At 52.6% G+C, this 27934-nt stretch overlaps 1 protein-coding gene across 28 annotated transcripts in view; it reads left to right on the forward strand.

Moving 5' to 3' along the window:
- PTK2 (protein tyrosine kinase 2) overlaps positions 1 to 27934 on the forward strand; it is a 238606-nt gene that overhangs the window by 139340 nt on the left and 71332 nt on the right. For 14 of the 28 annotated variants that reach the window (XM_047783164.1, XM_047783185.1, XM_047783163.1 and 11 more), the window contains 5 exons: positions 4642 to 4749; positions 6302 to 6419; positions 9059 to 9089; positions 13755 to 13807; positions 23211 to 23294. In XM_047783164.1, the coding sequence (XP_047639120.1) occupies positions 4642 to 4749; positions 6302 to 6419; positions 9059 to 9089; positions 13755 to 13807; positions 23211 to 23294 (394 nt within the window). The remainder of the gene's footprint in view (positions 1 to 4641; positions 4750 to 6301; positions 6420 to 9058; positions 9090 to 13754; positions 13808 to 23210; positions 23295 to 27934) is intronic. The other 14 variants (XM_047783173.1, XM_047783176.1, XM_047783177.1 and 11 more) reach the window with 1 other exon arrangement.

Below are 27934 nucleotides of genomic sequence, written 5' to 3' on the forward strand. Positions count from 1 at the left end.
TACATTTTGCCAAGTTTGATATTTTCCTTTCTGTATTTCTATGTAGTTTGGCATTTCACTTTTATTTTTCTCTTTTATTATAGCATTATTTAGGAGAATGTTACTTAATTTTCAAGTAGCTTTGGGGGGGTTTTAGAGTCTCATTTTTATTATTTCTGATGGTTATTGACTTGTGAGCAGAGAATATGGTTTTGGGTTTTTTTTTTTTTTTTCGCTGTGCCCGTGGCGTATGGAGGTTCCTGGGCCATTAACTGCTAGGCCCCCAGGAAACTCTGAGAATATGTTGGTTTTTTTTTTTTGGTTGTTTGTTTTGTCTTTTTAGGGCTGCTCCTGCAGCATATAGAAGTTCCCAGGCTAGGGGTTGAATTGGAGCTGTAGCTATTGGCCTACACGACAGCCACAGCAACGCCAGATCCAAGCTGTGTCTGCGACCTACACCACAGCTCACAGGAACACCAGATCCTTAACCCACTGAGTGAGGCCAGGGATCAAACCGAGTCCTCATGGTTCCTAGTTGGATTTGTTTCTGCTGAGCCACAATGGAAACTCTGAGAATATGGTATTTTAAATATTAATTATTTTGAATTTGTGATGGTCTTCTTTGTAGCCAAGCATGTGGTTGATTTTGTTAATGTTGCATGGGAAAAATGTGTATTTTCTGTATCTCTCTACTTGAGAAAGAAGCGTTACTGGTCGTAGCAGTAGAAGGAAAGTAGGATGAGGCAGGCAGGGCGGACTCTGTAAGTCCCCGCATGTTTGCCCTGCGGGGATTTCTGCCACACCTGCCCTTTTCTGTGTCTTGTTTCTCCCGTGGGTGCCCTTGACCTCCTGGGTGAGGCCGTCCTCTGCTGGGCAGCAGCTCCCATCCGACTTTGCTGCTCTCTCTGCTGCTCCAGTAGAGGGTCTAATGCGCGGAGGCGCCAGCTGGGAGAGACCCGTGACTGCTCCTGTTCTGCCCTTTCCCCTCCGCCAGGGGCCGCAGGCGCTGCCTCTTCCCTTTAATGCAAAACTGTGGCCTTGGAGCGCCTCCTGCTCCCTCCCCGCCCTGGGCCACAGCTTTCCTGCAGCCACAGCCGTGCCCCCAGCACCGCCACTGCCTCGTCAGGAGTGACAGGGCCCTGGTGTAGCCAAGCCCCCTGGGGACTCCGGGGTCCTCGTCGACTTCACTCTACCTCTAGGTCACCTTTGTCCCCAGAGCTGCCCGTGCAGTCAGGCCTCACGGGTAACTGTGACCGCTCCAGCACCCACACGGGAAAGGGAAAGAGGCGGGCGGGAGTGACGGTCATGGTGCATCTCACCTCGTCCGGTACGTCCACAGATCGCCGTTTCCTAGTCTAAGCCGTGTGAAACTCACGATGCTGCGTATTCTTTTCTCACACCAAGTCTATACTCAGCGCCTCCATTTGGACACGCCGCGTCCACCGGGTGTTCTGTGGCCACCTGCAGAGGGCCCTCGAGCCCCTTCCCTCTCCTGCCGGGTAGAGACAGTCACGTGCCTTATGCCAAGGGTCGAGTTCATGGTTTTGCCTGATGGGCAGTGGGCTGGGTGATGGTGGAAGGAAGGCTATGTGGTCCTGACCTCATGGGGCCTACGTCACAGTGTTCTTCTCAGGGAGGCTTTTTCTGAGGCCCCCACTGGTAACTCCTCAAACTGGTGGCTGTGTTTTTATCCAGCACCCTCTGTGTCTTTGCCACAGTCCCTAGCACAGTCATAGTTAAATATCCCTGTGTGGCTCTTCATTTAATCTCCGGATTCACATGGTCCTTGCTCACTGCTGTGTCCCTGGTCCTCAAAAGAGAGCCCGGCACCGGAGCAGTCATCCCTGCCTCCCTCGCGTGCCAGGCCCGGCCCTGCTTCCTGGTGGTACAGCGCCGGGCCAGAGACACCTCTGCCCTGTGGGCCTTTGGTTTGCCTGTGAGATCAAATATAGGAAAGAAGATAAGCAAAAAAAAACCTCTAATCACGAGAAGGGGCTACAGAAGGGGGAGGCGAGAGCAGTCTGGGCGTTGCTGTGGGTGAGTGTTGAGTGGCGGCCCTCCAAGCCCTGTCGTTTGCATACCTGATCTGTCCTAATAGCCGTTTGCTGTCCTCAAGTTAAATGACAGAGTATGTCATGTGCATATAATTTAGAAAAAAATCTGTTTTAACATGTCAGCGCTCAGCACAAACATTGTCAGGCATTCCCCAGGAGTCAGATCCTTAGAAATGGAAGTTTCAGTTTGAGGTAGGGCAGCCAGAAGTCATTCTGGATGAGTAGTCTGGGGACGTGCTAAGGGGAAGGAGCTACATGGCCGCCTTGGAGAACGATGTCGGAACGAGGCCGAAAAGCAGTGGGTTAAAAAAAGGAATAAAAATAAGTTCAATATAGTAATTTCCATGGGAGTTCCCGTCGTGGCGCAGTGGTTCACAAATCTGACGAGGAACCATGAAGTTGTGGGTTCGTTCGATCCCTGGCCTTGCTCAGTGGGTTAAGGATCCGGCGTTGCTGTGAGCTGTGGTGTAGGTCGCAGACGAGGCTCGGATCCCGCGTTGCTGTGGCTCTGGCGTAGGCCGGTGGCTGCAGCTCCGATTCAACCCCTAGCCTGGGAACCTCCATATGCCGCCGCGGGTGTGGCCCGAGAAATGGCAAAAAGACAAAAACAAAAACAAATCAATTGAGGTATGTCCCATCTTGTGTGTCACCACCAAGGCAATGGTCCTTGGTTGCCGGTCTGGCAGGAGGAGCCTCAGATCCCCGCTTTTGCCTGTGTGCACCTTGTGCCAGCAGCTCAGAGAGCAGACGGGCATCGCCTCCGTGGTGTCCTCTTCCAGGGTGGTGACAGCTCGGTCACATTCTGAAGACAGCAAGGTGAAATATTCCCTGACTACACCTAGGCTGCATTCCTGGAAAATTCAGTGCAGAGCATACTTTGTTTTATAATGAACTTGGGTTCTAGAATCAGATGCTTCACTAACGTGAATACACACCAGGACATTGGAAAGCCATGCAGGACACAGGGCAGGTTTTCACTGTGTGTGAACTTGCTGCACATGATGTGGCCTCTCACAGCCCTGGTCCCCCGTTCCCGTCCCTCATCCTTCGGTCAGGGGAGGACAGCCCTCCAGGGAATGGGTCTGCCCCCCGAGACCACAGCACTTCCCTGGTGGGGCTTTGGGTCACAGAGGCAGGCAGAGGTCAGACCAGGTCAGGTTCGAATCCTTTTTGCTGGCAGTGTTTCTTTTGAAATGGAACTAATAGGACCAGGTTTACATGTTCAAGTAACTTCCTGGCTTCCAGGGAGGGACTTTCTGTTGTAGGGGCACAAGCAAGGATGAAGGGAAACTGGTTGAAAAACAACAGCAGGATTGAATCTAAGCCCAGGATGAGCCGGCGGCCTGTACTAGAGTGGCAGCCATGAAAGTGGGAAGAGTATGCACAGAATCCCTGGGGCCAGAGCTAGGCTGGAGAGGGGCTCAGGAACCGGGTTGAAGGGGCATGCTTCTGCTGAAGTGAGGGAGGCTCCTGCCGTGCTGTGTGGGCCATGTCCACGTGGGGCGCTTGGGCCCAAGTTCAGGGCTGGGACTGGGTGGTGTTGGCCTGGTGGGCCGTGCACAGCTGGGGAGTAGGATGGGGCCTAGCACAGAGCCCTGCGGCTCTTGAAAACTTGAGGAGAGAGCCAGAGAGAGAGGAGGAACCCTTGAGAGCAGAGGCCACAGAGGCCCAAAGAGGAGAGCGGGCCTAGGGGCCCTGCTGCCAGAGGCCTGGGGCAGCAGGGGAGGGAGCCTGCGTGGGCCTCCTGCGTGGAGGCAGGAAGACGAGCGAGCACACCTGTGCCTGCAAGCAGCCCCGTGAAGGGGAGCTCAGAGCAGCCACTTCTGCACGAAACTCCCGGTGGCTCAGTTCCAACGCCGTGGTCCGTAACGAGGGGCCTGGGGCAGGGAGGGCCTCCCGCCGATGCTGTCCTCAGAGAAAGAGGCCGACCAGGCTGCTCTCTTTGAGTAAATGTGTAGGAAGCATCACATGCAAAGCGGTCATTGGCATGAAATGCTGGAGGACAAAAGGCAGGTGGCATAGCTTGTCTTGGTGAGAATCGTTCTTCTTGGAAAGGGAGCGCGTTCCTGCAGCGACGCTCCTTGGGACCCCCGACCTGCCGGCCCCACTGCACCCTGGACCTCCAGTACATTTTAGAGACTTACTCCAGCTCGGGGTGTCTGGGGAGAGGCCAGGCCCTCCTCTCTGTAAAGGGGAGCAGAGTGTTCAGTTCAACCAAGAATTTCACACGGTTTCCCCCAGGCCAGTGGGTGAGTCAGGTAGGGACCCCCTTCTTCCCCCCGTCTTTGCTCCTGCTGACCACACGTCAGCCTCTGCGAACGGAGCGCTCTCGGCCGCCAGGAGCACAGAGAGCAGATGCGTCCTATCCTTGAAGTGAGGGGGCAGCCCCCCCAGTTCCACGACTGCTCCTCAAAAGGAGAAGCCCCCCCCACCCCCGCCAGTCGCCCCCTGGGCAACATGGACAGTTGGTTTCCCCAGATGGCCAGTCTAGGGAGGTGTCCTCAGGACAGTGGGTGGGGTGGGGCGGGGTGGGGCCCAGCGGGTTGCACAGAGCCGTTCGTGTGCCCTTGCCTCTGTGGTTTAGAGTGTGTGTCTTCTCTTTCCCAAGCCCACACATCTGGCCGACTTCAATCAAGTGCAGACCATTCAGTATTCCAACAGCGAAGACAAGGACAGGAAAGGGACTCTGCAGCTGAAGATCGCGGGCGCGCCCGAGGTGAGGCAGCCGCTTGTGGGTCGCCCAGGGTCCTCCGGAAACGACGGCTGCTTGAGAATACAGATGCAGTCTCCGTAGATCTTCGGAATCTCAGCCTTCTCTTAGGGAATGAGTCTTAGGTTACAAGTAATGACTAAATGCCCTCGAGAATAGGAAGCAGATTTGGAAACCTGGCCTTCTGGGGGAAATGATGGAAGATGACCAAGAAAATCGACCTCTTTGAGTTTTATATGCACATAATTTTGTTAGCATGTAGTCTCCCAGACCATGTTGTGTGTCCCATTCTCTGGGGGGGGGGCGGTTCTGATGAGAACGGGGGCAGCCGATGCTTTCTGCCACACACGTCACCCACTATCCCAGAACGTAACCCAGAAGCTTCAGAGCCCAGCAGAAGGGGTGCTTTGAGACACTGTGTTTCCCCCAGTCCATAGATGAGGGGACCAAGCCCAGAGGACAGCCAGGGCCCTAGTTAAGAAGTGTAGATGGAACACATGCCCGGCAGCCTGGACCAGGGCCTGGTCTAGGCATGTGCAGGGCAGGAACTAAAGCAGGCATGGCCAGGCGACCACTTGGCAAATACTGCCTAAGAATGGCCTTTCCGAAAGATGGACAGAGGGTACTAAGCTACTAAAGAAGTGGTCAGCCTGGTGGCACTCGCAGGGCGCCTCTGCACAAAGTGCATTGGGGGCGCTCGCCTGGGCCCTTTGCTCTGCTGCAGCCGCGGCCGGGAAGGGTTTGTTTTCAGTGTCCCCATGTGTTCTTGTTCCTCCACTGGGAGGATTGTGACATTTCTGAGGCTCTTGCTGCTGCACTTGATTCTCAGAATTAAACAAGCAGTGTCGTGCAATGTTGAGACCTTACTGCAAATGGAATTTCCTCAGTAATTTCTCGTTCGAATCCTGATCTCCAGGCTGTCCTCCTTTCTGTTTGCTGCCCCCAAGCCATACCTAGAGTGGTGGAAGTGGAGAATGTGTTCTAGAAGGTTACACATGCTGCACGGATTAGGGCATTCTTGTGTTTGAAATTAAAATACAGCTTTCTTTATCTCCTGGATGACGTTGAATGATAGGTCTTTAGGAAATTTGTCGTAATAGCGTGTTTTACCTTGAAAAGAGTGATTTCTAAGCTCTTAGGCAGAACGTGCGATACATGCTCAAAATAATGAAACTTAACTAATTTTCTTTAACACTAGTTTCTAAAATAAGCCATACTTCAGCTTACTAATTTCCTAAATTCTCTCCTTAATTGGAGTGTGCCTAGGGGGCCAGACGTTGTGAAGGAAAGTAATTTTTTTCACCTCTTTTTGTTCTAGAAACTGAGTCTCAGTTTAAGTGATTTTTCTTTTTTTGCCTGGCTTTGCCTTCTGTTGCATAGGCTAGGAATAACATCCCTAAATATCACACTTCCTTTTTCACTCGAACCTTATGACAAATCTTGCTTCACTCCCACTCTGCTGTTTTCAAGAGTATCTAGAGATCTGATGTCAGCGCAGCTGGCCCTTTGGTTGGTGGAAGGGACAATAACAGCCCTTTCTTGGTCTCTGCCTGTGCAGCCTCTGACGGTGACAGCGCCGTCCCTGACCATCGCCGAGAACATGGCCGACCTGATCGACGGCTACTGCCGGCTGGTGAATGGAGCCACGCAGTCTTTCATCATCAGGCCCCAGAAAGGTGAGGTTCCTTTCTCCTCGGGCATGGCCCCACAGCCCGTCGTCCTTTTAGGTGGCTCTGGGAGCGTGCAGGCCGGATGGGCCATGCAGCCCGGGGGGTCTGTGTTCTTGCTTTTCTAGGGAAGTGACCCAGCTCACAGCTTAAGACCTGGGTTTGGATAGAGCTTAAAGAAAACATCGCTTATGTTTAGACCTTTTTGTTTTGAGGACTATAAACTTTGGGGATCGTGTTCTGGGTGGTTTTCTAAGTCCCTTGTAACCCATGATAAATAGAGTCACTTTCCTGTTTTTTCCTATACACCTCAAAAGCTTAGCATAGCCAGGGAACAGACTAAGTCCTAAGCATGAGGCGATGAACCCTAGCGACACGGCACTGTCCCTTGAGCCCTGTGCAGGACAGTGAGACAGGGTGTTGCAGGGGCGTGGATTCTGAAGTAAGGCAGGAAAAACTGGGTTTGGGGACTGTATCAGCCCACGGGTTCCATCATGAGTGCCTGCTGTTTACAGACGAGCTTGTGCCCACTTCTTCTCTGTGGGGTGGGGACAGATGGCCTTGAGTGTGTAGGTGGCTTGGGTGTGTGTGTGTGGGTGGGTGTGTGGTATTGGGGAGATAGATGGCTGGGGATGGGGGGGGCTGTGTGCAGGTGGCTCAGGGGGTATGTGCTGTCACATGCGGCGTTTGTAGATTTCTGAGGGGCTGTTGTTCCCGATGCTGCTGCTAGTTTCATTGGGATCTTGACACACGCGTGAGCCTTGGCTGGGAGACTCCTGGTCCATGAAGGAAGGAGGATAGCTGCGTGGTAGGTGGGTCCATGGCAGTCCCCATGAAGCAGCTGGGATCCCTGAGCAGGAGGGAGTCAGGAGGGACTGAGTACTGCGTGTCGAGGCGGCACAACGGGGTCTAGTGGTGAGAGGACGTGCAGAGATGCAGAGAAGCGAAGGACAAACCCCTGGACTCCAGTGTAGACACAGCAGTGAGCCCAGCCTGCCCATCAGTCAAGTCCTCCGTGCCCACTGCCGGAGGAGGGCATGGAGGTGTGTGTGCAGCAGAGGCATCCTTGAAGCTCGGTTTGAAAGTTAGCGTCGGGAGGCTGTGCTCTGCAAACAGTATCAAAAGCCCTAAGCCTAAAGGTAAATAAGTACACAGGTTCCAGGCTGTGGCTAATCTGTGATCTGACCAATAAAGCCTAGTCATTTGTTTTGTTTTTTTTCTAAAATGTAGTATATACTTATCATAGCTTTCTTTATGGAAATAAACTAATGAAGTTGATTTTATTTCATCCAATTTCATTTCATTTCATTTCATTTTTTGGTCGTACCTGTGAGATACAGAAGTTCCCAGGCCAGGGATCAAACCCGTGCCAACACTGGATCCTTAACCCACTCGGTCACCAGGGAAGTCCTAAAGTTGCTTTTCGAAATATCTCAAGGCTTTGCTCAGTTAAAATTTTTGCAGTCAGAAAGAGTTGCTCACTCGGGGTCCAGGCTGCTTTAAGCTCCTCATTGACTGATCAGGGGCCGAGAGCCTCCTGAGTGCCGGCCCTCTGCAGGGTGTCAGGCCGAGGGCGGGCTCCCTCTAACCTTCAGGCCCCCTGGGAAGCACTCAATTCATGCAGCAGGAGCTGAGGAGGGCTGTTCACAGCCACTTGGGGTGTCTCAGGAAGGGCTCCTCCTCTGAGGTCGTGTTTGAATTGAGCTCTGAAGGGCCGGGAGATGACACTCCACCAGAAGGGAGAGACAGTGTGTGTGGACGATGCGGTCAGGGCCTCCCAGCGTGTGGCCAGTCACACGGGACCAGGGAGCAGGCGAGGGAACAGGGAGACCTGGACAAAGGGGGTGAGGGCTCTGGTGGCAGCGTGTGACTGTACCGGGGATCACTGCGGGGCCGCCACCTCCACCCGCAGCCCCGCGGACACCGCGGCAGGGACTGAGGCAGCAGTGTGGTGCTGCGGGCCCAGCTGTGGGCTCCTGCTCCGTCCTCAAGGGGATGAGGAAATGCTGGACTGCTGAGGGGGTGACGTGATGAGCTGGCATTTGGGAGGGTTATTCTGGGGGACGGATTAGGAGCGGATCCGCTGGGAGCCCGTGAGACCAACCCGGGTAGAGCTCAGTGGGCTCCGTGCTCCAGGTTTTTGCCAAAGGAGGATGGAAGGGACGTCTCTGAGCTTCGCTGAGGGCACCAGCAGGGGCCCCGTGCCGGGCCGACTGCCGCCGTGGCGCCTGCACCTCCCCTCGGGCAGCTGTGCAGCCTGTGGTCTGTTTCTCTGGGGTCGTGCGTGTTCCCTGCACAGGTGTGCCTGTCACTGCAGAACGTTCAGTCCTTGGTAAAGCATGGTGGCTTTGATGGCAAGAAATTGTTCGTCTTCTGGACTCTCGCAGGAAGAACATCTTGCATCAGATTTCCCCTTTGCCCTTGGTTTTGGATAGCAGTACCTTTTCAACTGCAGTGGACCTACAGTCAGTGTCTGTCATAAATACTGAAAATAAAGCTGTGAAAACCTCAGCTAGTATAATAACTTCCTCTAAAGGGTTATTGTTAAAATTCTAGAATAGGACTCCTCCCCTTTCTCTGATTTCTGCACATAATCTCTTCAGAAGGAATGGAAGGGACCTCATCTCTCTCTTTCCTTTTTTCCGCAGAAGGTGAACGAGCTTTGCCATCGATACCAAAGTAAGTGCCACTTTGTGTCTTGTTGTCTATTCCATTGTGTGAGAAACTGGGAGGAAATCATTGTGCTTCATTATCCACTTGCCAGAGTAATCCCGTGTCTCCAGGACGGGATTAGGAAGCCAGAAAACAAGTATTTCCAGAGAGAATCAAATGAGTTGCAATCAAGTCATGTATTGAGGTTTAATCAAAAGTGTAAAATGGGAGTTCCCGTCGTGGCGCAGTGGTTAACGAATCCGACTAGGAACCATGAGGTTGCGGGTTCGATCCCTGCGCTTGCTCAGTGGGTTAAGGATCCAGCGTTGCCGTGAGCTGTGGTGTAGGTTGCAGACGCAGCTCGGATCCCGCGTTGCTGTGGCTCTGGCGCAGGCCAGTGGCCACAGCTCCGATTCGACCCCTAGCCTGGGAACCTCCGTATGCTGCGGGAGCGGCCCAAGAAATAGCAAAAAAAGACAAAAAAAAAGTGTAAAAAGGAGTCTTGTGTGGCTTGGCGGCAGCAGGTTAAGAACCCGACATAGTGTCCATGAGGATTTGGGTTTAAGGCTCCACTTTGCTCAGTGGGATGAGGACTCAGTGTTGCTGCGAGCTGTGGTGTAGGCCACAGATGTGGCTCCGATCAAGCCTTGTTGTGGCTGTGGCAAAGGCCGGCAGCTCCAGCTCCAGTTCCACCCCTTGCCTAGAAAGTTGCATGTGCTGTGGGTGTGACCTTAGTAATAGAAGAAGGGAAAATTCATTTCACACTTTTTTTAAGGTTCAGTGGGGAGCTCAGGAGTAGGGGTGACGCAAGGGAGGTCTCTGTTGTTAAACAGTCACTTCAGAGTTGACAGTGATCTTTAGCAGAACCCACAGATGCCCACCATTCTGGTTATTTGCAAATGAGAAAATTAAAAATATGTAGTTATTTTAAGTCTATTTTATTTTACTTTTTAGGGTCTCAGGTGTGGCATATGGAGGTTCCCAGGCTAGGGGTCGAATCCAAGCTGTAGCCGCCGGCCTACACCACAGCCACGCCAGATCCGAACCACATCTGCGACCTATACCACAGCTCATGGCAACGCTGGAACCGTAACCCACTGAGCGAGGCCAGGGATCAAACCTGTGTCCTCATGGATATTAGTCAGGTTCATTACCACTAAGCCATAGTGGGAACCTCCACTTTATGTTAATTTTTTAAAATGTGTCTATGTCATGAATTTCATCATAGGTGTCTTGATCTGTCAGGCGTAAAGACTGCCAAAGAACTATTTTATAATGTCTCCGTTCTCGCCAGTGTGCTAGGGATTGGGGCCCAGTGTGACTTTGATCAGGTTGCAGTCTAGACGTTGAGACACACGGGTAAATGGACAGTTAGAGCCGGGCTCTCAGTGTTCAGAGAGTTCCAGCAGAACCCAAGGCACCTGCAGAGGAATATGTCACCTGAGAGCCACTGCCCAGGGGCAGAGGAGGGCAGACCTGGGCATCACTTCTGTTCTGTCACCTGTCCCTTCTGCTTCCCAACTCTGTCTGACCCGTCCACCTCACCTTCCACCATCCCTCCCCAGGTTTTAGCTGTGGTTATCACATGTCAGGGTCCCCAAGAAACACCCCCCCCCCCCCGCCCCGTTCAGTGACGCTCTGGAAGGGCCTCTCAGGACTCAGCTCACAGTGGCTCTCCTGGCTGTGATGGGAACAGCAAGAGGCTCCAAAGCAAAGTCAGCCTGGGGGTGGGGGTGCGGGAGGCAGGGCACCAAGTCGAGAGGACCCCAGCCAGGCTCCCGAGAACCCTTCTCTGGGCCTCAGGCAGGACACACCAGCCTCAGGAGTCTGCCTGGTCCTGGGTGCCCACTCTGCTGGGCGTGTGCCCAGATTCCAGACTCCTAGAAGGAAGGCAGCAGTTCAGTGTGAACTGTGTGAGCTGTACTAACGGTGTCAGCACAGGGTGGTGGGCGTCCTCCTGAAACCCAGGCTGCTGAGCACCAGCCCAGGGCAGCCTCGGAGGACAGCAGCCTGAGCCTTCTAGTCCCCTCCTCCTACCCGGTTTCCCCTGCCATCCCGTCCGGTCTCTACCCCAGCAGGAGGGAGCGTTCCTAAATGAAGCGTGTTGACTCCTTTCACACTTAGTGCCTGCCCATGTCCTCGAGCCAGCAGGCTGCCCGGCGGGCCCTGCCACCTCCTCGTTCCCGCACCTCACGCGCATCCTCAGCCGCGCTGAACTTCCCTCCATTCCTGGAGTCCCCCGGCCTTGTTCTCAGCGGGGCGCTGCTCAAGTTTCATCCCACGTCACTTCCTCTGAAACTTCCCTCCACCCCGGGTCCTGGGAGCACCCCTGTGTTCCTGTTACCTTCTGCTTCACCAAAGCACATAACACACGTTTTCTCTCTCTGTCTCTTTTTATGGCTGCACCTGCGGTATATGGAAGGTCCCGGGCCAGGTATCAAATTGGAGCTGTACCTGCCGGCCTATGCTACAGCCACGGCAGTGCTGGATCCGAGCCACATCTATGACCAGTGCCACAGCTTGTAACTACACCAGATCCTTAACCCACCGAGCAAGGCCAGGGATTGAACCCACAACCTCACACACACTATGTTGGGTTCTTAACCCGCTGAGCCACAACGGACCTTCGCATATATCACACTTTAAACATTGTGTCTCTGCTGCTCCCACCCTGCGGCCTCGGCCTCGTAGATGGTGGTGTAGACCTGACACTGGGCAGTACCTGGCACATAGTAGATACACAGTAGCCGAGTGGGCGAGTGGAGGCATGGGTGAGACAAGCTTTCTTTTAGCTTTAAGCCATGTGTTCCACAAACTCAGCAATGTTTAATAGACATTTGTTCATGTGCCACATTAGGCAAGGAGCTGAGGCTCAGAATGTCTCCAACTCTGGAAAATCTTTAAGAGACAACCTTGAGGATTAAAACATGCAGGAATCACAGGAGTTCCTGCTGTGCCCCAACGGACTGGCAGTGTGTCGGGAGCGCCGTTACACAGCTTCCCTCCCCGGCCTGCCATGTGGTTAAAGATCCCTGGGAATTGCATGTGCTTCGGGGCGGCCAGAACGAAACAGAAAAACACAGGAATCATAAACGCAGATATGAAAGTGAGGGAGAAGGGAGTAGGTTAGAAGTGGTGACAGAAACTGGAAAAAACTGCACAAATGCAGTGGATTTTTAGAAACAGAACTTCCACAAATCACAGAAGAGCAGACCTTGACTGCCGTTGCTGAGAGAAGTGGTGAGATCCCTGCAGTGGCTAGTACGTTGGTTCTCAGCAGCATCTCCACGTCCCCCAGCAAAGAGAGACCCCGTGGCACCTGGCTGCCGTTGACGGCTGTACCCCATGCCTTTCCGATGAGCATAGCTCAGGGATCGCCAAGTCTTGTAGCTCCAGTGGCAGAGGAGCGAGAACTCAGGTCTACGGCTGTGCACTATTATTCTTGTAGGGCCTATGCTGTTGCATTTTTAATATCTCCAGGCCTCAAAATTGACGTACTCTTTTAAGCCCCAGTATTTCCTAGAATAAATTTCTATATGCTAAGAAAAATCCCTATTCAGTACTCCTACAGTGGATGTTTATGTGTCAAGAAAAAGTTTTCTTTTGTAGAAAGAGCAAAATAATAACTTGGACATCCAATCCCTATGGAGTTCCTCTTTTCTGTGTTATGCTACCCCACATTTTTTACATGAACTGTACTTTGATTTTTTTTTTTGGTCTTTTTAGGGCCATACCCACAGCATATGGAAGTTCCAGGGATTGAATTGGAGCTGTAGCCTCTGGCCTACACCACAGCCACAGCTACACGGGATCTGAGTCACATCTGCGACTTGTACCAGCTCACGGCAATGCCAGATCCTTAACCCACTGATTGAGGCCAGGGATCGAACCCACGTCCTCATGGATCCTAGTCAGGTTTGTTACTGCTGAGCCACAATGCGAACTCCCTATACTTGGATTTTTTTAAATGTCGGTAAAGCTTTTGGCAGAATCTTCTTTAATGTGGGTGTATATGTAAAACACTAATCCCGTTGAGCCATTTCATGAAACCACCTTGGTTCAGTCTGTGGGTAATAACAGTGTTAACGTACTACCTGCTTTTTTACTTGCTCTCAATTTAAGAAGGACCAGGCATCTGACAGTATTTCAGGTTACGGCTTAGCAAATTTCAACTGCAGGTATTTTTTCCCCTCTATTCTATAACTTGGGGCACTCCTGGAGTTCCCATATGGCCCAGGGGGTTAAGCATCCAGCGTTGTCACTTCAGCAGCTGGGGTTGCCACTGTGGCGAGGGTTCAGTCCCTGGCCTAGGAATTTCCACATGCCCCTGGCACAGCCAAAAACAACAACAACAACAACAAAAAACTGGGCACTCCTTTGCAGCCTAGCATTTAAATGTAATCTAAGCCACATATACCACGTTCAGTGGTGGTGGGTGTTGTAAGTCACTCTCACAGTTGCTTTCTTGGAGCAGTTCAGCGTTCCTTCACTAGTCTTATCTTCTTTTCTGGTCTCTAAATGTGTTCAAGTAGTCCGGTGAGTTTAAGGGCCTCAGGTAGCAAGATCTGGTGTTTTACACAATTACCCTCTGAAGTGCTCACGGTCGTCCTGACTCTGGGCAGGCCACGGTCTGCATGAATGCTGGTGGCTTGTTCTGAGCGCAGCACTCACGGCTTTGCACCTCTGTTGCAGGCTGGCCAACAGCGAGAAGCAAGGTGTGCGGACCCACGCGGTCTCTGTGTCAGGTAAGAGGCCCTGCCGGCTGGCCGAGCGGAAGCGTCCGCAGCCACCATAGGCAAGTTGCCGGGTGCTAGACGTCTGCTCGCTTTTGTCATGGTCTCTCCTTTCTAGAATAGCTTATACAAAATGAACATTCTGACTCCCCGAATTTGCGTAATTTTCCCTTCGTTAGATGGGTTTGAATGTGACTCGGATTTTTTCAGACGAGACGTGTATGATACTAGATGACTCACAAGAGGATGTAGAATTACAAGGTATTTTTCAGCTTTCTTGTCACGTTGGTTACCTTTAGAGTGAAAATTTATCTTTTCAACTCAGCAGAAATTAACACAGTGTATTTTGTGTATTTATTTGTTGATGTCTAGGAAATGTGAAGCATTTCTAAATAGCTTTTCCCTTTCACATTGACGTAGGCTGGTATTTGAATATTGCTTCTTAAAAAATATAGTTAAGATATTGACATAAGTATTATCTTAACTAGTTGCTGGTGTGATGGATGTGGTGTGCTTTCCCTGATACGTTTTCCAAGTACCTGTACCTTTTTTCCCCATTTAAAATGAGGAAAATAGAGGAAAGGCGGGAAAAAGGAAAAACCCTCTTCTATGGTTCCAGGTTTGGTATCTTAAAGTACATATCCTGTATGCGTATAGATACGCATGTATGGATAGATACATGTATATCTGTACACATGCGCATATATGTTGTTACGTATGTCACGTCTCTGAAATAATAGCTTCCTATATTATCTCCAGGATCTGAAATCTGGCTTAGGACCTATTTTCTATTAATTTAGCTTAACTTACCTTGAGTTAACTTTTACCTGAAATTTAGTTTTGTGCTGTTGCCGAGTTGATGACTACGTTATTTTTCAGCATTCTAGCATGCACGTGTAAGTGCTGATTTTCATACTGTCCGCAGACACCTCACCAGCCCCGTCTCAAGCAGTATTTGTGCTGGTCCTCATATGCTTAGCCGGGATCCTCTAGTGCTGAACTGTGGGGCAGATGGTGTTCCAGCCTCGGAGAGTGATCCCTTCCTGATGGGCTGCGGGAGCTTGAACTCTGGCCTCTTGATGGCTGATGGCGTCTGAGGGCTGCAGAGGTGCAGGGGTGCTAAGCCATGCTCAGCACTTCTGGGCCCGAGCTGTGGTGGGAACAGGCAGAGCAAGGCCACCACGTGCCGGAGTGGCGAGGGTGGCGAAGGCCTCTGCCAGTCACTGGGCGGCAGAGCATGTTCCACCGTGGCTCTTTAGAACAGGTGAGCCTCGACTCGCCCGTAAGCGCCCTGGTCCTCTCCCTGCCGGGCCGAAAGCAGTCCTGGGAGTGCGGCCAGGGGCCGAGGCGCCCTTGGGGCTCATCGGGACTTCAGCCACGGATGGAATCCAGCGGTTCTCCTGGAAACTTCAGGTCTTGTTCTTCCATCTCCTCCTGTCCTCAGAGTTTTCCCCACACCTGGAGTTTTGTCACCACTGATCCTCATGACACCTCCAGGCTTCACCTCTCGCAGCCAGCTGCTCCTTTGTGCCTCGGCGGTCCGTCTTTCTTCCGGGTCCCTTAGCCAGAAGTTCCTGCCTCAGCCCCTTCTCTCTGTTAATTCTTTGATGGCACTTTGAAGAGGCGCTTGTCCAGACGGAGACTTTCAGGAGTAATTTACCATCCGTCAGAGAAGTGGGAGTGATTTACCATCCAACCCATCAGAGAAGTGGGCCCCTTGGCTCCACCTGCAGGCCTCCCATCGTCTGTGCTCGGACTGCCTCCTGCCGCTGTAGTGCTGCTCTGGCTGCTTCGCCATCCAGGAGGGTCCTCCCACCGCCGCCTGTCAGAGTCCTTCCGTCTTTCAGAGCCTGTAAACACCATTTCACACGCGGCTGCTGCGTTGGTGGTTCCCGGCACAGGCAAAGGAGACCGCTCAGCAGCCCTCGGATACTCAGCGTTGGAGCCAGCGCCTTGGGTTCCTGGGGATCCCCGTCTTGCCGCCTACGGCCCGCTCTTCCGTCGAGTTGGACTCACAAGTGTGGTTCAAGTGTGCTTTTTGTGTGTCTTCCACGAAGCCTGTAAAACAGCACGTTACCAGCCAGGAGCCTGTGCTTTTACCTTGGCCCACAGGCGATTAGGGTGCCCGCTGGAGAACAGGACTGTGGCCTAGCTGCAAGGTTATTTCTTTACCACGCGGGTGCAGGGCTGACTCCGAGGGGAGAGTGGCCACTCCGGGGTCTCCAGGCTGGTGGGCTGAGGCTCAGTCTGACCGTGTGCCAGCTGCGGTGGCTTGCTCTCCTGGTGTGACCTACCCATTCCCTCCAATGTGGCTGTTTCTCCAGCTGCACGTGTCCCATTTTACATTAATTCAGGCAGCACATCTTTACTGAGTGCCCCCTGCTATTCCAGATGCTGGGGAACGACAGTGAGCGGGGCTGGGTCCCTTACCTTGTGGCACTGACGTCCTATGGAGGAGACAGAATTAAAGCAAAGCAGATAAATGGAGAGAGAGGAGTGGGCGCCGTTTAAAGCCATGCTCAAGAAAAGCCTCTCTGAGCAGGTGACCGAATGCCGTAGGAGTCGGAGTCTGCAGACATTGCAGGGCAGCACGCACTGGGCCCCAAAGCAGGAGCTTGGCAGATCCAGGCGCCAGTTGGCGTGGCAAGAGCGCGGCAGAGGTGCCACGGGCAGGGCAGTCCAGGGCACGCGCAGTTGAGAGGTCACGTGTTTTCACTAAGCGCCCGGGGGTTTGCAGAGCCTTAGACGCCATGTGGTTTACTCCCTGCAACAGCCGCTCAGGGCCTTTGTCATCTCCCCATTTCACAGACAGGAGGAAGGAAGTTCAGAGAGGCGAGTGAGCCTGTTCGGGGTCACACAGCTCGAAGGTGGTGGCGCTAGGGTTGAACTCAGGTCGTCGCTGCCCTCCTCGTAACAGTTCAAGGGAGACGACCCCCCAGTGCAGATGCAGAGTCCCTCGGGAAGGTGGAGAAAGTGGGACTTGGCCAAGGCCCCTGTTGGCATTCCTAACTGGAAGTCCCTTCCTGGTCTTCTAGGCGGGTTTCGGATGCCGCCACCTCCTGCAAGCCTCCCCTGGTACTCCAGCCCCTTCTTCCTCAGAGTTCTCTGGCCCACCATGCACCTCACTAACTAGATGTGGTGATTTGGGGCCCCAACACAGTCTAGACATGCCCTGTTTGTCATCTGCTGTCTGGAACCTAGTCTTTAGTGGTTGTTTTAAAATGAGTCGATGGATGCCTGAGCAAGTGACGGAGCCGTGCTGGGGACAGGAGGAAGAAAGGCAGGGTTCCTCCAAGTGAGCCATGACCTTGTTGGACTCTCAAATGACCCCATGAGCTGGTTGCTGTGAGTTGTTCCTGATGCTATCCTGAGAGGTTTGGGGCAAAGCGTGGAAGCTGGCCAGCAGGAAGAGTGTCCAGGTGCCTGCAGACAGTTCTCAGCTCTTGATGGGTCCCTGGCTGGGAAACGAGGCCATACCCTTGAATCCCAGGGACCAGGGACAAGGCCCTCCTTTACATCTCATTGCCAGAAAATGTCATTACTAGATCATCAGTAAGAGCAGAGTTACAGTTGATGGGGAGTAGATGCAGTTTATCTTTGAAATCTGGACAGAGTTTCTCTGTAGGAGTCAGTATCTAGCAGAGTAGTGCCTCTCTCCCTGGGCACGTTTTTCGGAGGGCACATTTTCTAGACTAGTTTTTTTTAGTCATTTAAGCCTGCGTTTTTAGGAGATGTGTGCTTGTGCTGGAGCCCAGTTAGAGCTAGAGCCGAGGGGCCGTCCTTACACTGAGGACCCGTGAGGAAGGTCACAGGGACGGGGCTTGAGCAGCCTTCGTATGAGTGACGCTTCCCCAGGAAGGCGGTACTTCCAAGGAGAACCAGGGAGTAAAGCTGCGTTTTTAATGTTTCAAAGGCATAAACCTTGGTTTCTGCTAGGTTGGTTTTTGTGTTTTAGGGTCTTTAGGGTTTTGTTTTCAATAAGCAGGCACCTCGTCAAGCAGTAGGACCCAAGTGTAACGGAAGTATGGGGAACACTGGCGGCGCCCTACCCTGTGGCCCTGGCTCCTGTCCCATGTGTGGGTGTAACAGTGGGACTGGGGTCGGAAAGTGGTTTTATCTCGCCTGTCTGTCCTGACAGCCAGTGCAGTAACTTCGTCTTTGGTTGCAAGTGTTTGGTTTGATTGTCTCTGTTGAGCCCTTGGTGGTGAGCAAGTGCACTGCTTTGTGATGACGCTTTCTCGGTATTTCTTACACGTTTTAAAAATTTTTACTTTACTTTGTGATGGATTCTTTTGGTGTGGTGGTTTATCATGCAACATTACCCCATTTATTTAAGAGTACCTTAAGGTTTTCAAGTTCGTGAGTAAAAATTGTTCTAAAGTATGCTTAACAAAATAAATGTTATTTGCATTAAGCCGCTCATTAGAAATTCTAAGACAGCTACTTTACGTCTGTAAAAGTAGTTTGTAGGCTGGAAAGTTCTATAAACTATAAGGTGATACATGTATAGCCCATGGTAATTAGTAGTCACTAGTCGTTAATTATTATTCATTCATTGCTGGGCCACTGCTCTGTAAAAGCCAGCGGTCATTTACATGCGAATGGGGCTCAGAGAGTCTGCCGGGCCCAGGCCCAAGCGTAATCCGGTTTACACCTTCAGGCAGCCTTCCTCGCGACGTTCCCACTTTACAGATGAGGAGATGACGCTCCGAGCCTAGCCGGCTCACAGAGAGCCCGACGGAGACCCAGGTCTTGGGCGCCACAGACCGCACTCAGTCCCGGGGGAGCCGAGGTGTTCCTGCATGGAGGGGGTGCTTTGGGAGGGTCCGAGTGTGGTTTCAGTAGAGGTTCCTTCCCATCTGTCAGGCATAGTGAGGTGCTGACTCATTACGGATCTTGGTAGAATCCAAAAGTCTGCCCTGTGTTCAGTTTTGGTAGAGCTTCTTTTTCTGTTTACACCCTATTTTCACTTTTGAGAATGCTCTGATTTAGCAGCTAGTCTCTGTCTGTGCTGAAAGTTTGATTGCAGTGAAAGCTTTTAGGAATTTTTTTAAGTGCCCTAATTTAGACTCTTGTCACCTAGTACATGTAAAGTTAGTTTTTGTAAATTACATGCTTTATGACATTTTTAATCAAGTTAACACCGCTGCTTGTTTTCACGTGCACATGGCGGTAAATATCGGGGGGGGGGGGGCGCGGGGGGCTGACGTATTCTTAGTCCTGGCTTACTGGGAATTCTCCCATTCCGGCAGTCGTGACTAGGGTTTTGTAATCAGTCTGGTGTTTGGAGAAACCCAGCCGGGAGAGGCTCCACTTGTCTGTCTGGGCAGGGCCAGGGTGGCTGACGGTGCCGCGGGTGAACGTGGGGGATCGTCCCAGCGCCCCACCGTGCGCCCCCCGCCTCGCCCTGAGGGCCGCTTCTGAGACCCAAGGCTGATGCTTAAGCGCATCCCTCTTCTCTCTGGTTTCTAAGGGGTTGAGACCTTCGCTCTGGGGTCACGTGGGTACTGAAGTAGCTCCGTCATGTGCCTTAGGGTTTTGCCCTGAGAAGGACCCAGAGCTAGACTGGCTTCCTACCTGTCACCCTGGCGTTGGCGTTGGCCTTGGCCTCTCAGCTGCAGGCTCTGGAGGGGCAGCACAGGCAGGGAGCAGCCAGCTGAGAGCCCGGCAGTCCTGAGCAGGACAGGCATTTAAAGGGGAGTTTCCTTTTGCAAACTCTTTCCAGGCCCCAAAAGTCTGCGCCGTGGCCTCTGCTTCTGGAGTAGAGTGCCCAGGTTGCCCACCTGGTGAGGGATGGGGTCCCCACAGCCAGCGCTTGGGTCTGCTTGGCTGATGAACCAGCTTAATCCTCTTGCTAAACTTATTAACACAATAATAAGAAACTTTAATAATCCTTTTTCAAATGTATTAGTACGATACCAGAAGCCCAAGTATCATCTTGTTGAATATAAAAAACAAATATTGCTAGCATCCAAAGACCCAGTTTTTCTTGTTTTCCTTCATGAGAGAACCTAAAGGAAGGCTGGAAACTTGTAAAATATAAGTTCTAGAACTTAACCTCAAGGCTTCCTAATCACATGGCATGGCTGCATGATAGTTGTGGAATTTACTAAGATGAAACTACATGAGTCAAGATAAGATGAAGCCGATATTTTTACAAGCAAGAGCCCATGTGAACTGGATATTGTTATGCTTTTGAATTTTAGTTTTTTGTAAATTTCTATCATAGGAAACTCCAGACGTGCGCGGAAGCAGAGCGAGTAGACTTGGCCCGTGATCCTCGGAGTCTCCCGCCAGGCTGGGTGGCTACAAACCAGCCATCCTCCAGCTCTGCCTCCGCCCACTGACGCAGACACGCAGTCCTCACTGACTGTCTTAAAGCGCGTCTGAGGCTCCCCATCCCCAAAGGTTTCTCAAAGATGAGGACTCTTTACAGCAGTGTTGTCGTGTTGTCAGAAAGGCAGCGGCAGCTCCTCGACACCAACTCTGGTCAGCGTCTGATTCCCAGGTTAAGTGGTTTCCCAACCGGCATCACCAGTCAGGGGTCAGACGAGCAGTGCTGGGGGACCTGGGGTGTGTCTCCTGTCTCCTCCGATCTCTGTGCCCTGGGCTCCCTTTTTTCTCTGTTTCTTTTCTTGAAAAGGCAGGCAGTTTCCCTGTTGAAGGAAGTGTGTCACTTAGGCCGTGTCTCCACAGCCTGGGTCTGGCTGATTGCAGCCCCGTCGCACTGTGTCGAGCCGGGTCCTCTCAGCCCCTGTATTCCTGAACTTCCTATAGGATGGTCGTTAGGAGCGAGAGAAGTTTGCTCAGATTCGGGCTCAACGATCTGGCTTATACAGGAATACGCCGCAGGGGAAGCACCATCCGGCCGTCTCGGTGACAAGAGGCCCATCGTCAGGCTTGGTCTGCTGTCCGTTTGTTAGAAAGTTCCCGTGAGCATCCCCCGGCAGCTGCTGACACTCGTGCTTGGGTCTCATCAGGGGCACACAGTAGCAATACGTGCCCTCACGTCCTCTTGGTTTATTTAGCTGTTAGGCTTTTTTTCCTTTTCGGCCGCCCTGTGGCATATGAAGTTCCTAGGCCAGGGATCAAATCCGAGCCGCAGTTGCAACATCAGATCCTTAACCCACTGTGCTGGGGATCAAACCTGCGTCCCAGTGCTCCTGAGACGCCGCCAATCCTATTGCAGGCACACATCAGCAACTCCAGCTGGTATAAGGGCAACCCTCTCCTATCCGTTTAGTTACCATGAGAAATGGTTCTTTCTGGAAAGAGAAGAAAATTGCCCTGTTCTTTCCTTCAGTTTGCCACTGCTGAGAGCCGTGTGTTCCCTCCCTAGCCAGAGGCGGTTGTTGTTCTGCAGGGTTTTCTTGTTTGAGCATCGTTATGAATTCATGGATCTGTAACGTTGCCGGCGACGGGGGGCTTCCCACGACCACCCCGGGGAGACGGTTTGCTGGAAGGACTCTTCCCGGAGCACAGTGCTTGTCATCACTCGCCCGCGACGTCTGAGGAGAGGTGGTCCGCGGGCACCCTGGCTCCACGTGTGTGACTGAGGGTGCTGAGCGGCCCTGACCCGCCAGGCCAGCCTCGCGCCCTGTGCACCGTTCACACCTGGTCCCTCCCGGCCCTTCTGCGCACACCTCCGGAGGCTCCTGTGTCACAGCCTCCATCTGAGCCTGTGGCCACCTGCCCCTCCCCAGACTGGCCCCTGCCCTGAGGGCACTGCTGCCCTCTCGCCACGTGGCCATGGCTCTGTTTCCTCTCGGAGCCGCTGCAGCACTAGGACTGGAGGGGGCTGAGCATCCGTTGCCTCTCGTTACCCTTCTGGACTGTCCTCCCTCAGAGTGCCCAGCACCCATCGCTCCTCCTGTTCTGGATGCTTCCGGTGTTGCCAGTGGACGGTCCCTTCTGCCTCGCCCCAGCCACCCCCACAGGCCTGAGCCTGGCCAGGGCCGCTGATTTCGGCACCAGCAGGCCCTCACCCGTGGCGCCCTGCCCTGTTCGCTAGCTTGTTCTCTGGAGTACCCAGCTCCAGCAGCCCTCTGACTCCAGGATGCTGCCCTTCCACCCACTGGCCCCTTACAGCCCAGCAGCCCTGGGCCAGGCCTAGGCTCCCTGGCATTGCCCCATCACCCACGCCCTGCCTGGTCTTCACCTGCTTATTTGGCAGAGCCCAGCTCTCTGTCCTACATCGGCCTTGATGCAGCTGAGCCCTAATGGCAAGGACGCCGCCTCCCTTGCTTTGGTTGGGCCCACATACCTGCGATGGGACCCTGGCGCTGCCTCTTGCATGATAGTTTCATGCTGAGCTGGGAAAGCGCCCATCAGGTGGGAGCCAGATCATCCCACCAGCCCAGGCCCCCTCGCTTGTCGCCTGCCCCACCCTCTCTCCATCAGCTGAAAGCCCTCTCCACCCCCCGCTCTTCTGGTTCTCTGCCTGCCCCCCATCCCACCCCCGGGAGCCCACCACTCCCAGCTCTCAGGCCTCGTCCCTGCCAGCCACAGTCGCCCCTTGGGATCACGTTGTTTCATGCCTGGATGGTGCTGGCAGCTGCTATCCGTTTGTCACAGCCTTTCTTGATGGGACGCTGTGGATCTACAGTTAAATTTGGCATGCCCCCTGTGTCTGTCCTGTCCCATGTTGTCACTGCTGCAGTTTAAAGGGTTGTACCTCCCTTGTTTTGACCTCACTTTGTCGTGTCCACTGTTGCCCTTAGTGTCCTGTATCTTTGCTTCTCCGTTTCACTGTGCTGGGTGCTCCCAGGAGGCTGGGATGTGTCTTGTCATCCAGCAGGTGCCTGACAGCGAACAAGCCGGCCTCCGTGATGGAGAATGAATGAACACAGGATGCTAGTAGGGAGGGGCTCAGCTTTCTGTGTATTCAGAGCCTTGTCACCAGTTGTTTATGTTAAGGTAGCTTAGTTAAGGGGGATACATGCAGTATGTGTCTGTGCTGGTGATTTGGGGGAAATAGCTCATAAAGCTCTTCCACAAATCAGGATCTGCCAGTTTTCAGCAATTTTTTCTTTGTGGTTGAATGATAAGTGTTCACAAGAGTCTTGAATTATTGGGGTTTTTTTTGGTCTGGTTTCACTTTGTGTCAGTTTTGTTATTTGCAAAGGTCTCTGTGCCTTTACTCAGCTGTGGAGTGAGCAGCTCCCTTTATGTCTCGCTGGAAGTTTCTGTATCTAGTGCTAATCTTTGCTAAGAGGGAAAATTGCATTTTAAAATAGTAATGTTTTTAAAAACTCAGGTCTATTTTATTAAGAAATAAAGTATGCCAATAGCCGCCTGAAAGCATTGCAATTTTGTATTTGTTTTTATAGATGTGCCTAAAATGTAACCTGTTTTCTTTTGTATTGAAATAATGCGTTTCTGTTTTTCTCTTTCCTCCTCCTGCCTCTCTGTAAAGGAGTCAGTCACTGCCACCATAAAGTTAAGAAAGCTAGGCGCTTTCTCCCTTTGGTCTTCTGTTCCCATGAGCCTCCTTCTACGGGTACTGCATTCATTTGCACAGACTCTTCATAACCACAGCGCCCCAGGCAGCAGTCTAACCAGATGCTTGTAGATTGTGCCTTTTTTGGGGTCACTGGCGTGCTGTCTGCTGCCTAGCAGGCCGCGGTTTGCGGTGACTATCTGTGGGCTGCTCTCCTGATAGCAGACTCTTTGTTTGCCCGTTGGCTGGTGTTTAAATGCATGACAGGGCAAAAAGGCGCTTCCCGGTTTCACTTGTGGGGTCTTAGCGTTTTGCCGAAGGGCCCGGCAGCTCCCACATCTCTGCATCCTGGGTTTCCTAATACGGCATGCAGCCGAAGGGGGGACGGCCAGAGTGAGCTCCAGGGCTCTCCTGTTCATGCTTTGGGGGCAGATATCCAGGGGTACTTGGAGAGTCTTCTAAGGAAAGGAAAAATTATGGGTAATAATTGGCGCGGTCATTTCTGCCGCACCGTGAGAGGGAAATGACCCTCTTCCGCAGGGCCCAGGGGCCGTACTCCGCACGCTGCTGTGCAGGCTGCCCTCCGCCCGCCCTGCAGCAGCTGAAATCGTGGTTGGCTCCCTGGAGGAAGCACACTGATTGTTGTTCGGCATACACGTTAATGACCAGTGGTTCTCATGTCTGGCTGAGGGGATGCAAATTCTTTTTCAGGAAACTAGAGTCATTTTTAACATTGAACTGTGAGAGGCAATCCAATTAGTTTTGCTTAGTGTGGCAGAAACCTCTTAAACTCTGCAGCACTGCTCTCACTTGGGATAATGTGTGCAGGGCCCCAAACTTGCACAATGCCCGAGGCGGGTAACACCCTTACTCCTGCAGTCTTTCTTTCGTCTCTTGAAGTAGACTGGGGTGGTGGTGGTAATTTTTGTGTTTTCCTTACGCTTTGATTTGCTTGTCATTTTAATAGTGTGTTTTCCCTCTCTCCCCCCCTTTCCTCCCCCTCTCTCCCTCCCCTTTCTTTGCATGCCACCTGGAGCTACAGATGAAATTAGTGGGGACGGTAATACTTATTTTCACGTTTTTGTTACTAATATGAGATAATGACTTAATGGATCTAAATATCATTCGTTATTCAATGGAAAAGGCAAAATGTGGCTCTGATCCAACAAAACAAGCATGAAAACATGATGGTGTGAAGGAATGATGGTCTCTTCACAGCTGCTCAAGGCTTTGGCCTGAGACGGGTAACTCAGTTTCTGCCGCACATCTCCGAGGTCCACTCCAGTTGGGTATATGTGCAGAGCGTGGTGTGAAGATTTCATTATTGAAACTGTAGAGATGAAGGAAAGTGTTCCAAGCGGTGCCACTCAGCAGGAACTGGTGGCGGTGTGGACGCCGTCGCCCACGTGCAGAGGCCGTGGGCTGCAGCCCCGAGTGAGGCGGCGGCGAGGGGAGGCGGGGAATGACTTTCAGGGTCCCGCAGATGAGCCAGTGAGAGAAAGCTCAGCAGAAGTGAGGGGGAGGCTTGCTCAGGCTGTCGAGGCTGTCACCTCATGGACTGGAGGTTCACAGGTCACGTCGTGTCTGTGTCTCCGTCTCCTCTGTGTGCTGCCTGCATGAAGCTTTGCGCTCTTTCTAACATGGAGTGAGGGCTTGTAAACTAAAATGCGGGGGGTGCATTTTTTCCTGATGATGACATCAAAGACGACGGTCGCTGACGGTTCCAGCATCATGTGTCCGTTTTGTGGCGGGTTGATGACATCATGAGCAAAGCCCTTGCAGTGGAAGATCTTAACTAAACACAACTTGGGAAAGCGCATCTGCTTCCCAGGACTTAAGCCAGCAGCTTTGAGAGCTTAGGCCAGAGCGGTGGCTCTTTGGCAACTAGTTAGCACCTCCTGCTCACTCTCGGAGGTCCCTGCACGCGTGCATTTTCCGACCTGGCTCCCGAGGCACGGGGGGGACTCAGAACATCAGTGGGACTGGCTTCGCTGTTGTGCGGGTAAGGGCGCTGGTGACCAGGGGGTTGAGACCAACTGGTCCCGGGCTGCTGGGCCGCTTTCCTTGTTTGTGCCCAGATCGTGAATCTGGTTCCTTGTCATTGATATTTTCTTTCTCTTTTGCCATCACTTTGGGGGCCCAGGCGGTTTCAGGCTGGACTCCAGTTTTGTAAGGGCCCTTGAGTATGTAAAAGTACCTCTCATATTGGTGCTATACTGTCCCATAATTCTAAATGCCAGGAAAGAAAAATAGAAGATAGAACCGAATCAGTGTCAAGAATTCTTAGGCGTTCCTGGTATGGTGCATCGGAAACAAATCCAACTAGTGTCCATGAGGATGCGGGTTTGATCTCTGGCCTCACTCAGTGGGTTAAGGATCTGGTGCTGCCATGAGCTGTGGCGTAGGTCACCGACACAGCTCAGATCTGGCGTTGCTGCGGCTGTGGAGTAGGCTGGCAGCTGTAGCTCCGATTCAGCCCCTAGCTTGGAAACCTCCATATGCCACTTTTTTAGGGGTGCAGCCCTAAAAAAATAAAATAAAGAATTCTTAGATTGCCTTCCCATTGTGGCTCAGCAGGTTCAAACCTGACATAGTGTTCCTGAGAATGCAGTGGGTTTAGGATCCATTGTTGCCGCAAGGTGCTGCATAGGTTGCAGATGTGGCTTGGATCTGGCGTTGCTGCGGCTGTGCTGTAGGCTAAAAGCTGCAGCTCCACTTGACCCTTAGCCCGGGAACTTCCACACAGGTGTGGCCGCAAAAAAAAAAAAAGCATTCTTGGAGAAGTAGGCTAAATATTCCCACTTGAAAAGCCCTATATAGGTCACGTGGATCTTTGGGGGTCCACGTGTCTTCAGCAATGTTGACCCTGCCCCATGAGAACCAAGTCATGAGGACACAGCAGTGAAAATTCTCTGTTCACATGACGTCACAGCGTCCGCGTCCACACCCACATCTTTGCGAGTGATGCCAGGTCATTTGGGTAACCCCAGCATTTCTATGCAGAGTTCTCATAGCAGCAGGAAAAAAAAAAAAAAAAAAAAAAAAACCGCAGGCTCCTGCCTGTGATTCATGGCTTAATTTAAGCACATGGGCAACCCAGTTTTCCCAGGTCCATTTACGAGCCGTTTCATTTTCACTCTTTGTGAGCTGCCTCGGAGGCTGGCATCTCCACCGAGGGTTTTTGAGGAGAGGCGGTCCTGGAAGCCGTTTCTGCCCCAGCAGGAAGGCTCCTTCCGGGGGGGGGCCTCAGAAGCCAGATGAGGGGCTCCCGTCTCTCAGCCACCTGTTGTGTGCAGGACCACCAGGCAGTTTATAGGCATCCCCACAGTCATCGCGACAGTGCCTGCTGCCGGGGCCTCATCTCACACGTGAGGGCACAGCTGAAGCCCCACGGGTGCAGTGCCTGCCAAGGCCAAGTGGGTCACCCCGAAGTGTGGCTGGGGCCCGCCTGCCGGCCACAGGTGCCCTGGCTTGGCCTCCTCACCTCAGTTCATGCGGACATGCAGTCCCCTCACTGCGCGGTTGAAATGCACTGCTTCTCGTTCAGCAAGTATTGACAGAGCCCGTGCCCTGGGCTGGGCCTGAGAATAGCTGTAAACATTCAGACCAGGGCTTCTCCGCCCTGGGGGCTCCGCTCCGGAGGGCAGTGGAGGAAGTCAGGTGGCTGCTGGCCATGGTGTTGAGGAGGAGGAGGAGGTGAAGGGGGTCTCTGACCTGGTGGGGCCCTGCTGAGAGCAGCACAGGCTTTGAGCACTGGCCCTTGGCAGGCGGCATAGCTTTGCTGTTGGGACAGCGTCCTGACCGTCACTCAGGTGGCAGACCCAGCTCCCAAGGAGATAGGCGCCTTGTCACGCTTCAGTGCCTGTGGGGTTGATGGGTCCATGATGTCTCCTTGGAGCAAAGAGCCAGGGGCATGGGGTACTGAAGATTCTGGAGCCATCCTGGTAACAGCACAGCCGGGGTGAGAGGCAGAGGCAAGCAGGCTGGGCTGCTTCACTGCCAGGATCCTGCCCCACCCGCTCAGTGATGTGTTTGCTCTGTGTGCAGGAGGCAGCAAGGGGAGGCCTGGCTTTGGTGGAGACGCAGCCTTGCTTGCATGTGCTTCTGAGGGAGCGGCGCGGAGCGGCTTGTCCAGCTGCGGAATAAATGCTGAGGGTACATCTGTGTGACCTCAGCTGTGAGCAGACACCCTCTGCCTGGTCCTGTTTCTTACTGCCTGAGCAGCACCCTTGTGTCCCCAGGTTTAGTTCCACAGTCACAAAAGCAAGGCCCAGAACCTACCACTTACTCTTCTTGTCCTCGCTGAGAGCAGGATAAGAGGGAGAACTGTGGGAATATAAGAATGTTAAGAGTTGGGGTAGATTAAATAAGTTTTTTTCATTAATTCTGAAAGTAAGATTATTTTTAAACATGAGACTAATAATACAGGAGTCCCCTGATGGCTCCATGGGTTAAGGATCCTGTGTTGTCACTGCTGTGGCTCAGGTCACTGCTGTGACGCAGGTTCGATCCCTGGCCTGGGTACTTCCACATGTGGCAAGTGCAGCCTAAAGAAAAAAAGAATGATATTAATTATCTGCCTGTCAGACAAGACTTAGAAATACATTGGGGAGTTCCCATCTTGGTGCAGCAGAAACAAATCTGACGGGGAACCATGAGGTTGCAGGTTCAATTCCTGGCCTTGCTCAGTGGGTTAAGGA

Source organism: Phacochoerus africanus, chromosome 6, assembly GCF_016906955.1.
Source record: "Phacochoerus africanus isolate WHEZ1 chromosome 6, ROS_Pafr_v1, whole genome shotgun sequence".
NCBI lineage: Eukaryota > Metazoa > Chordata > Mammalia > Artiodactyla > Suidae > Phacochoerus > Phacochoerus africanus.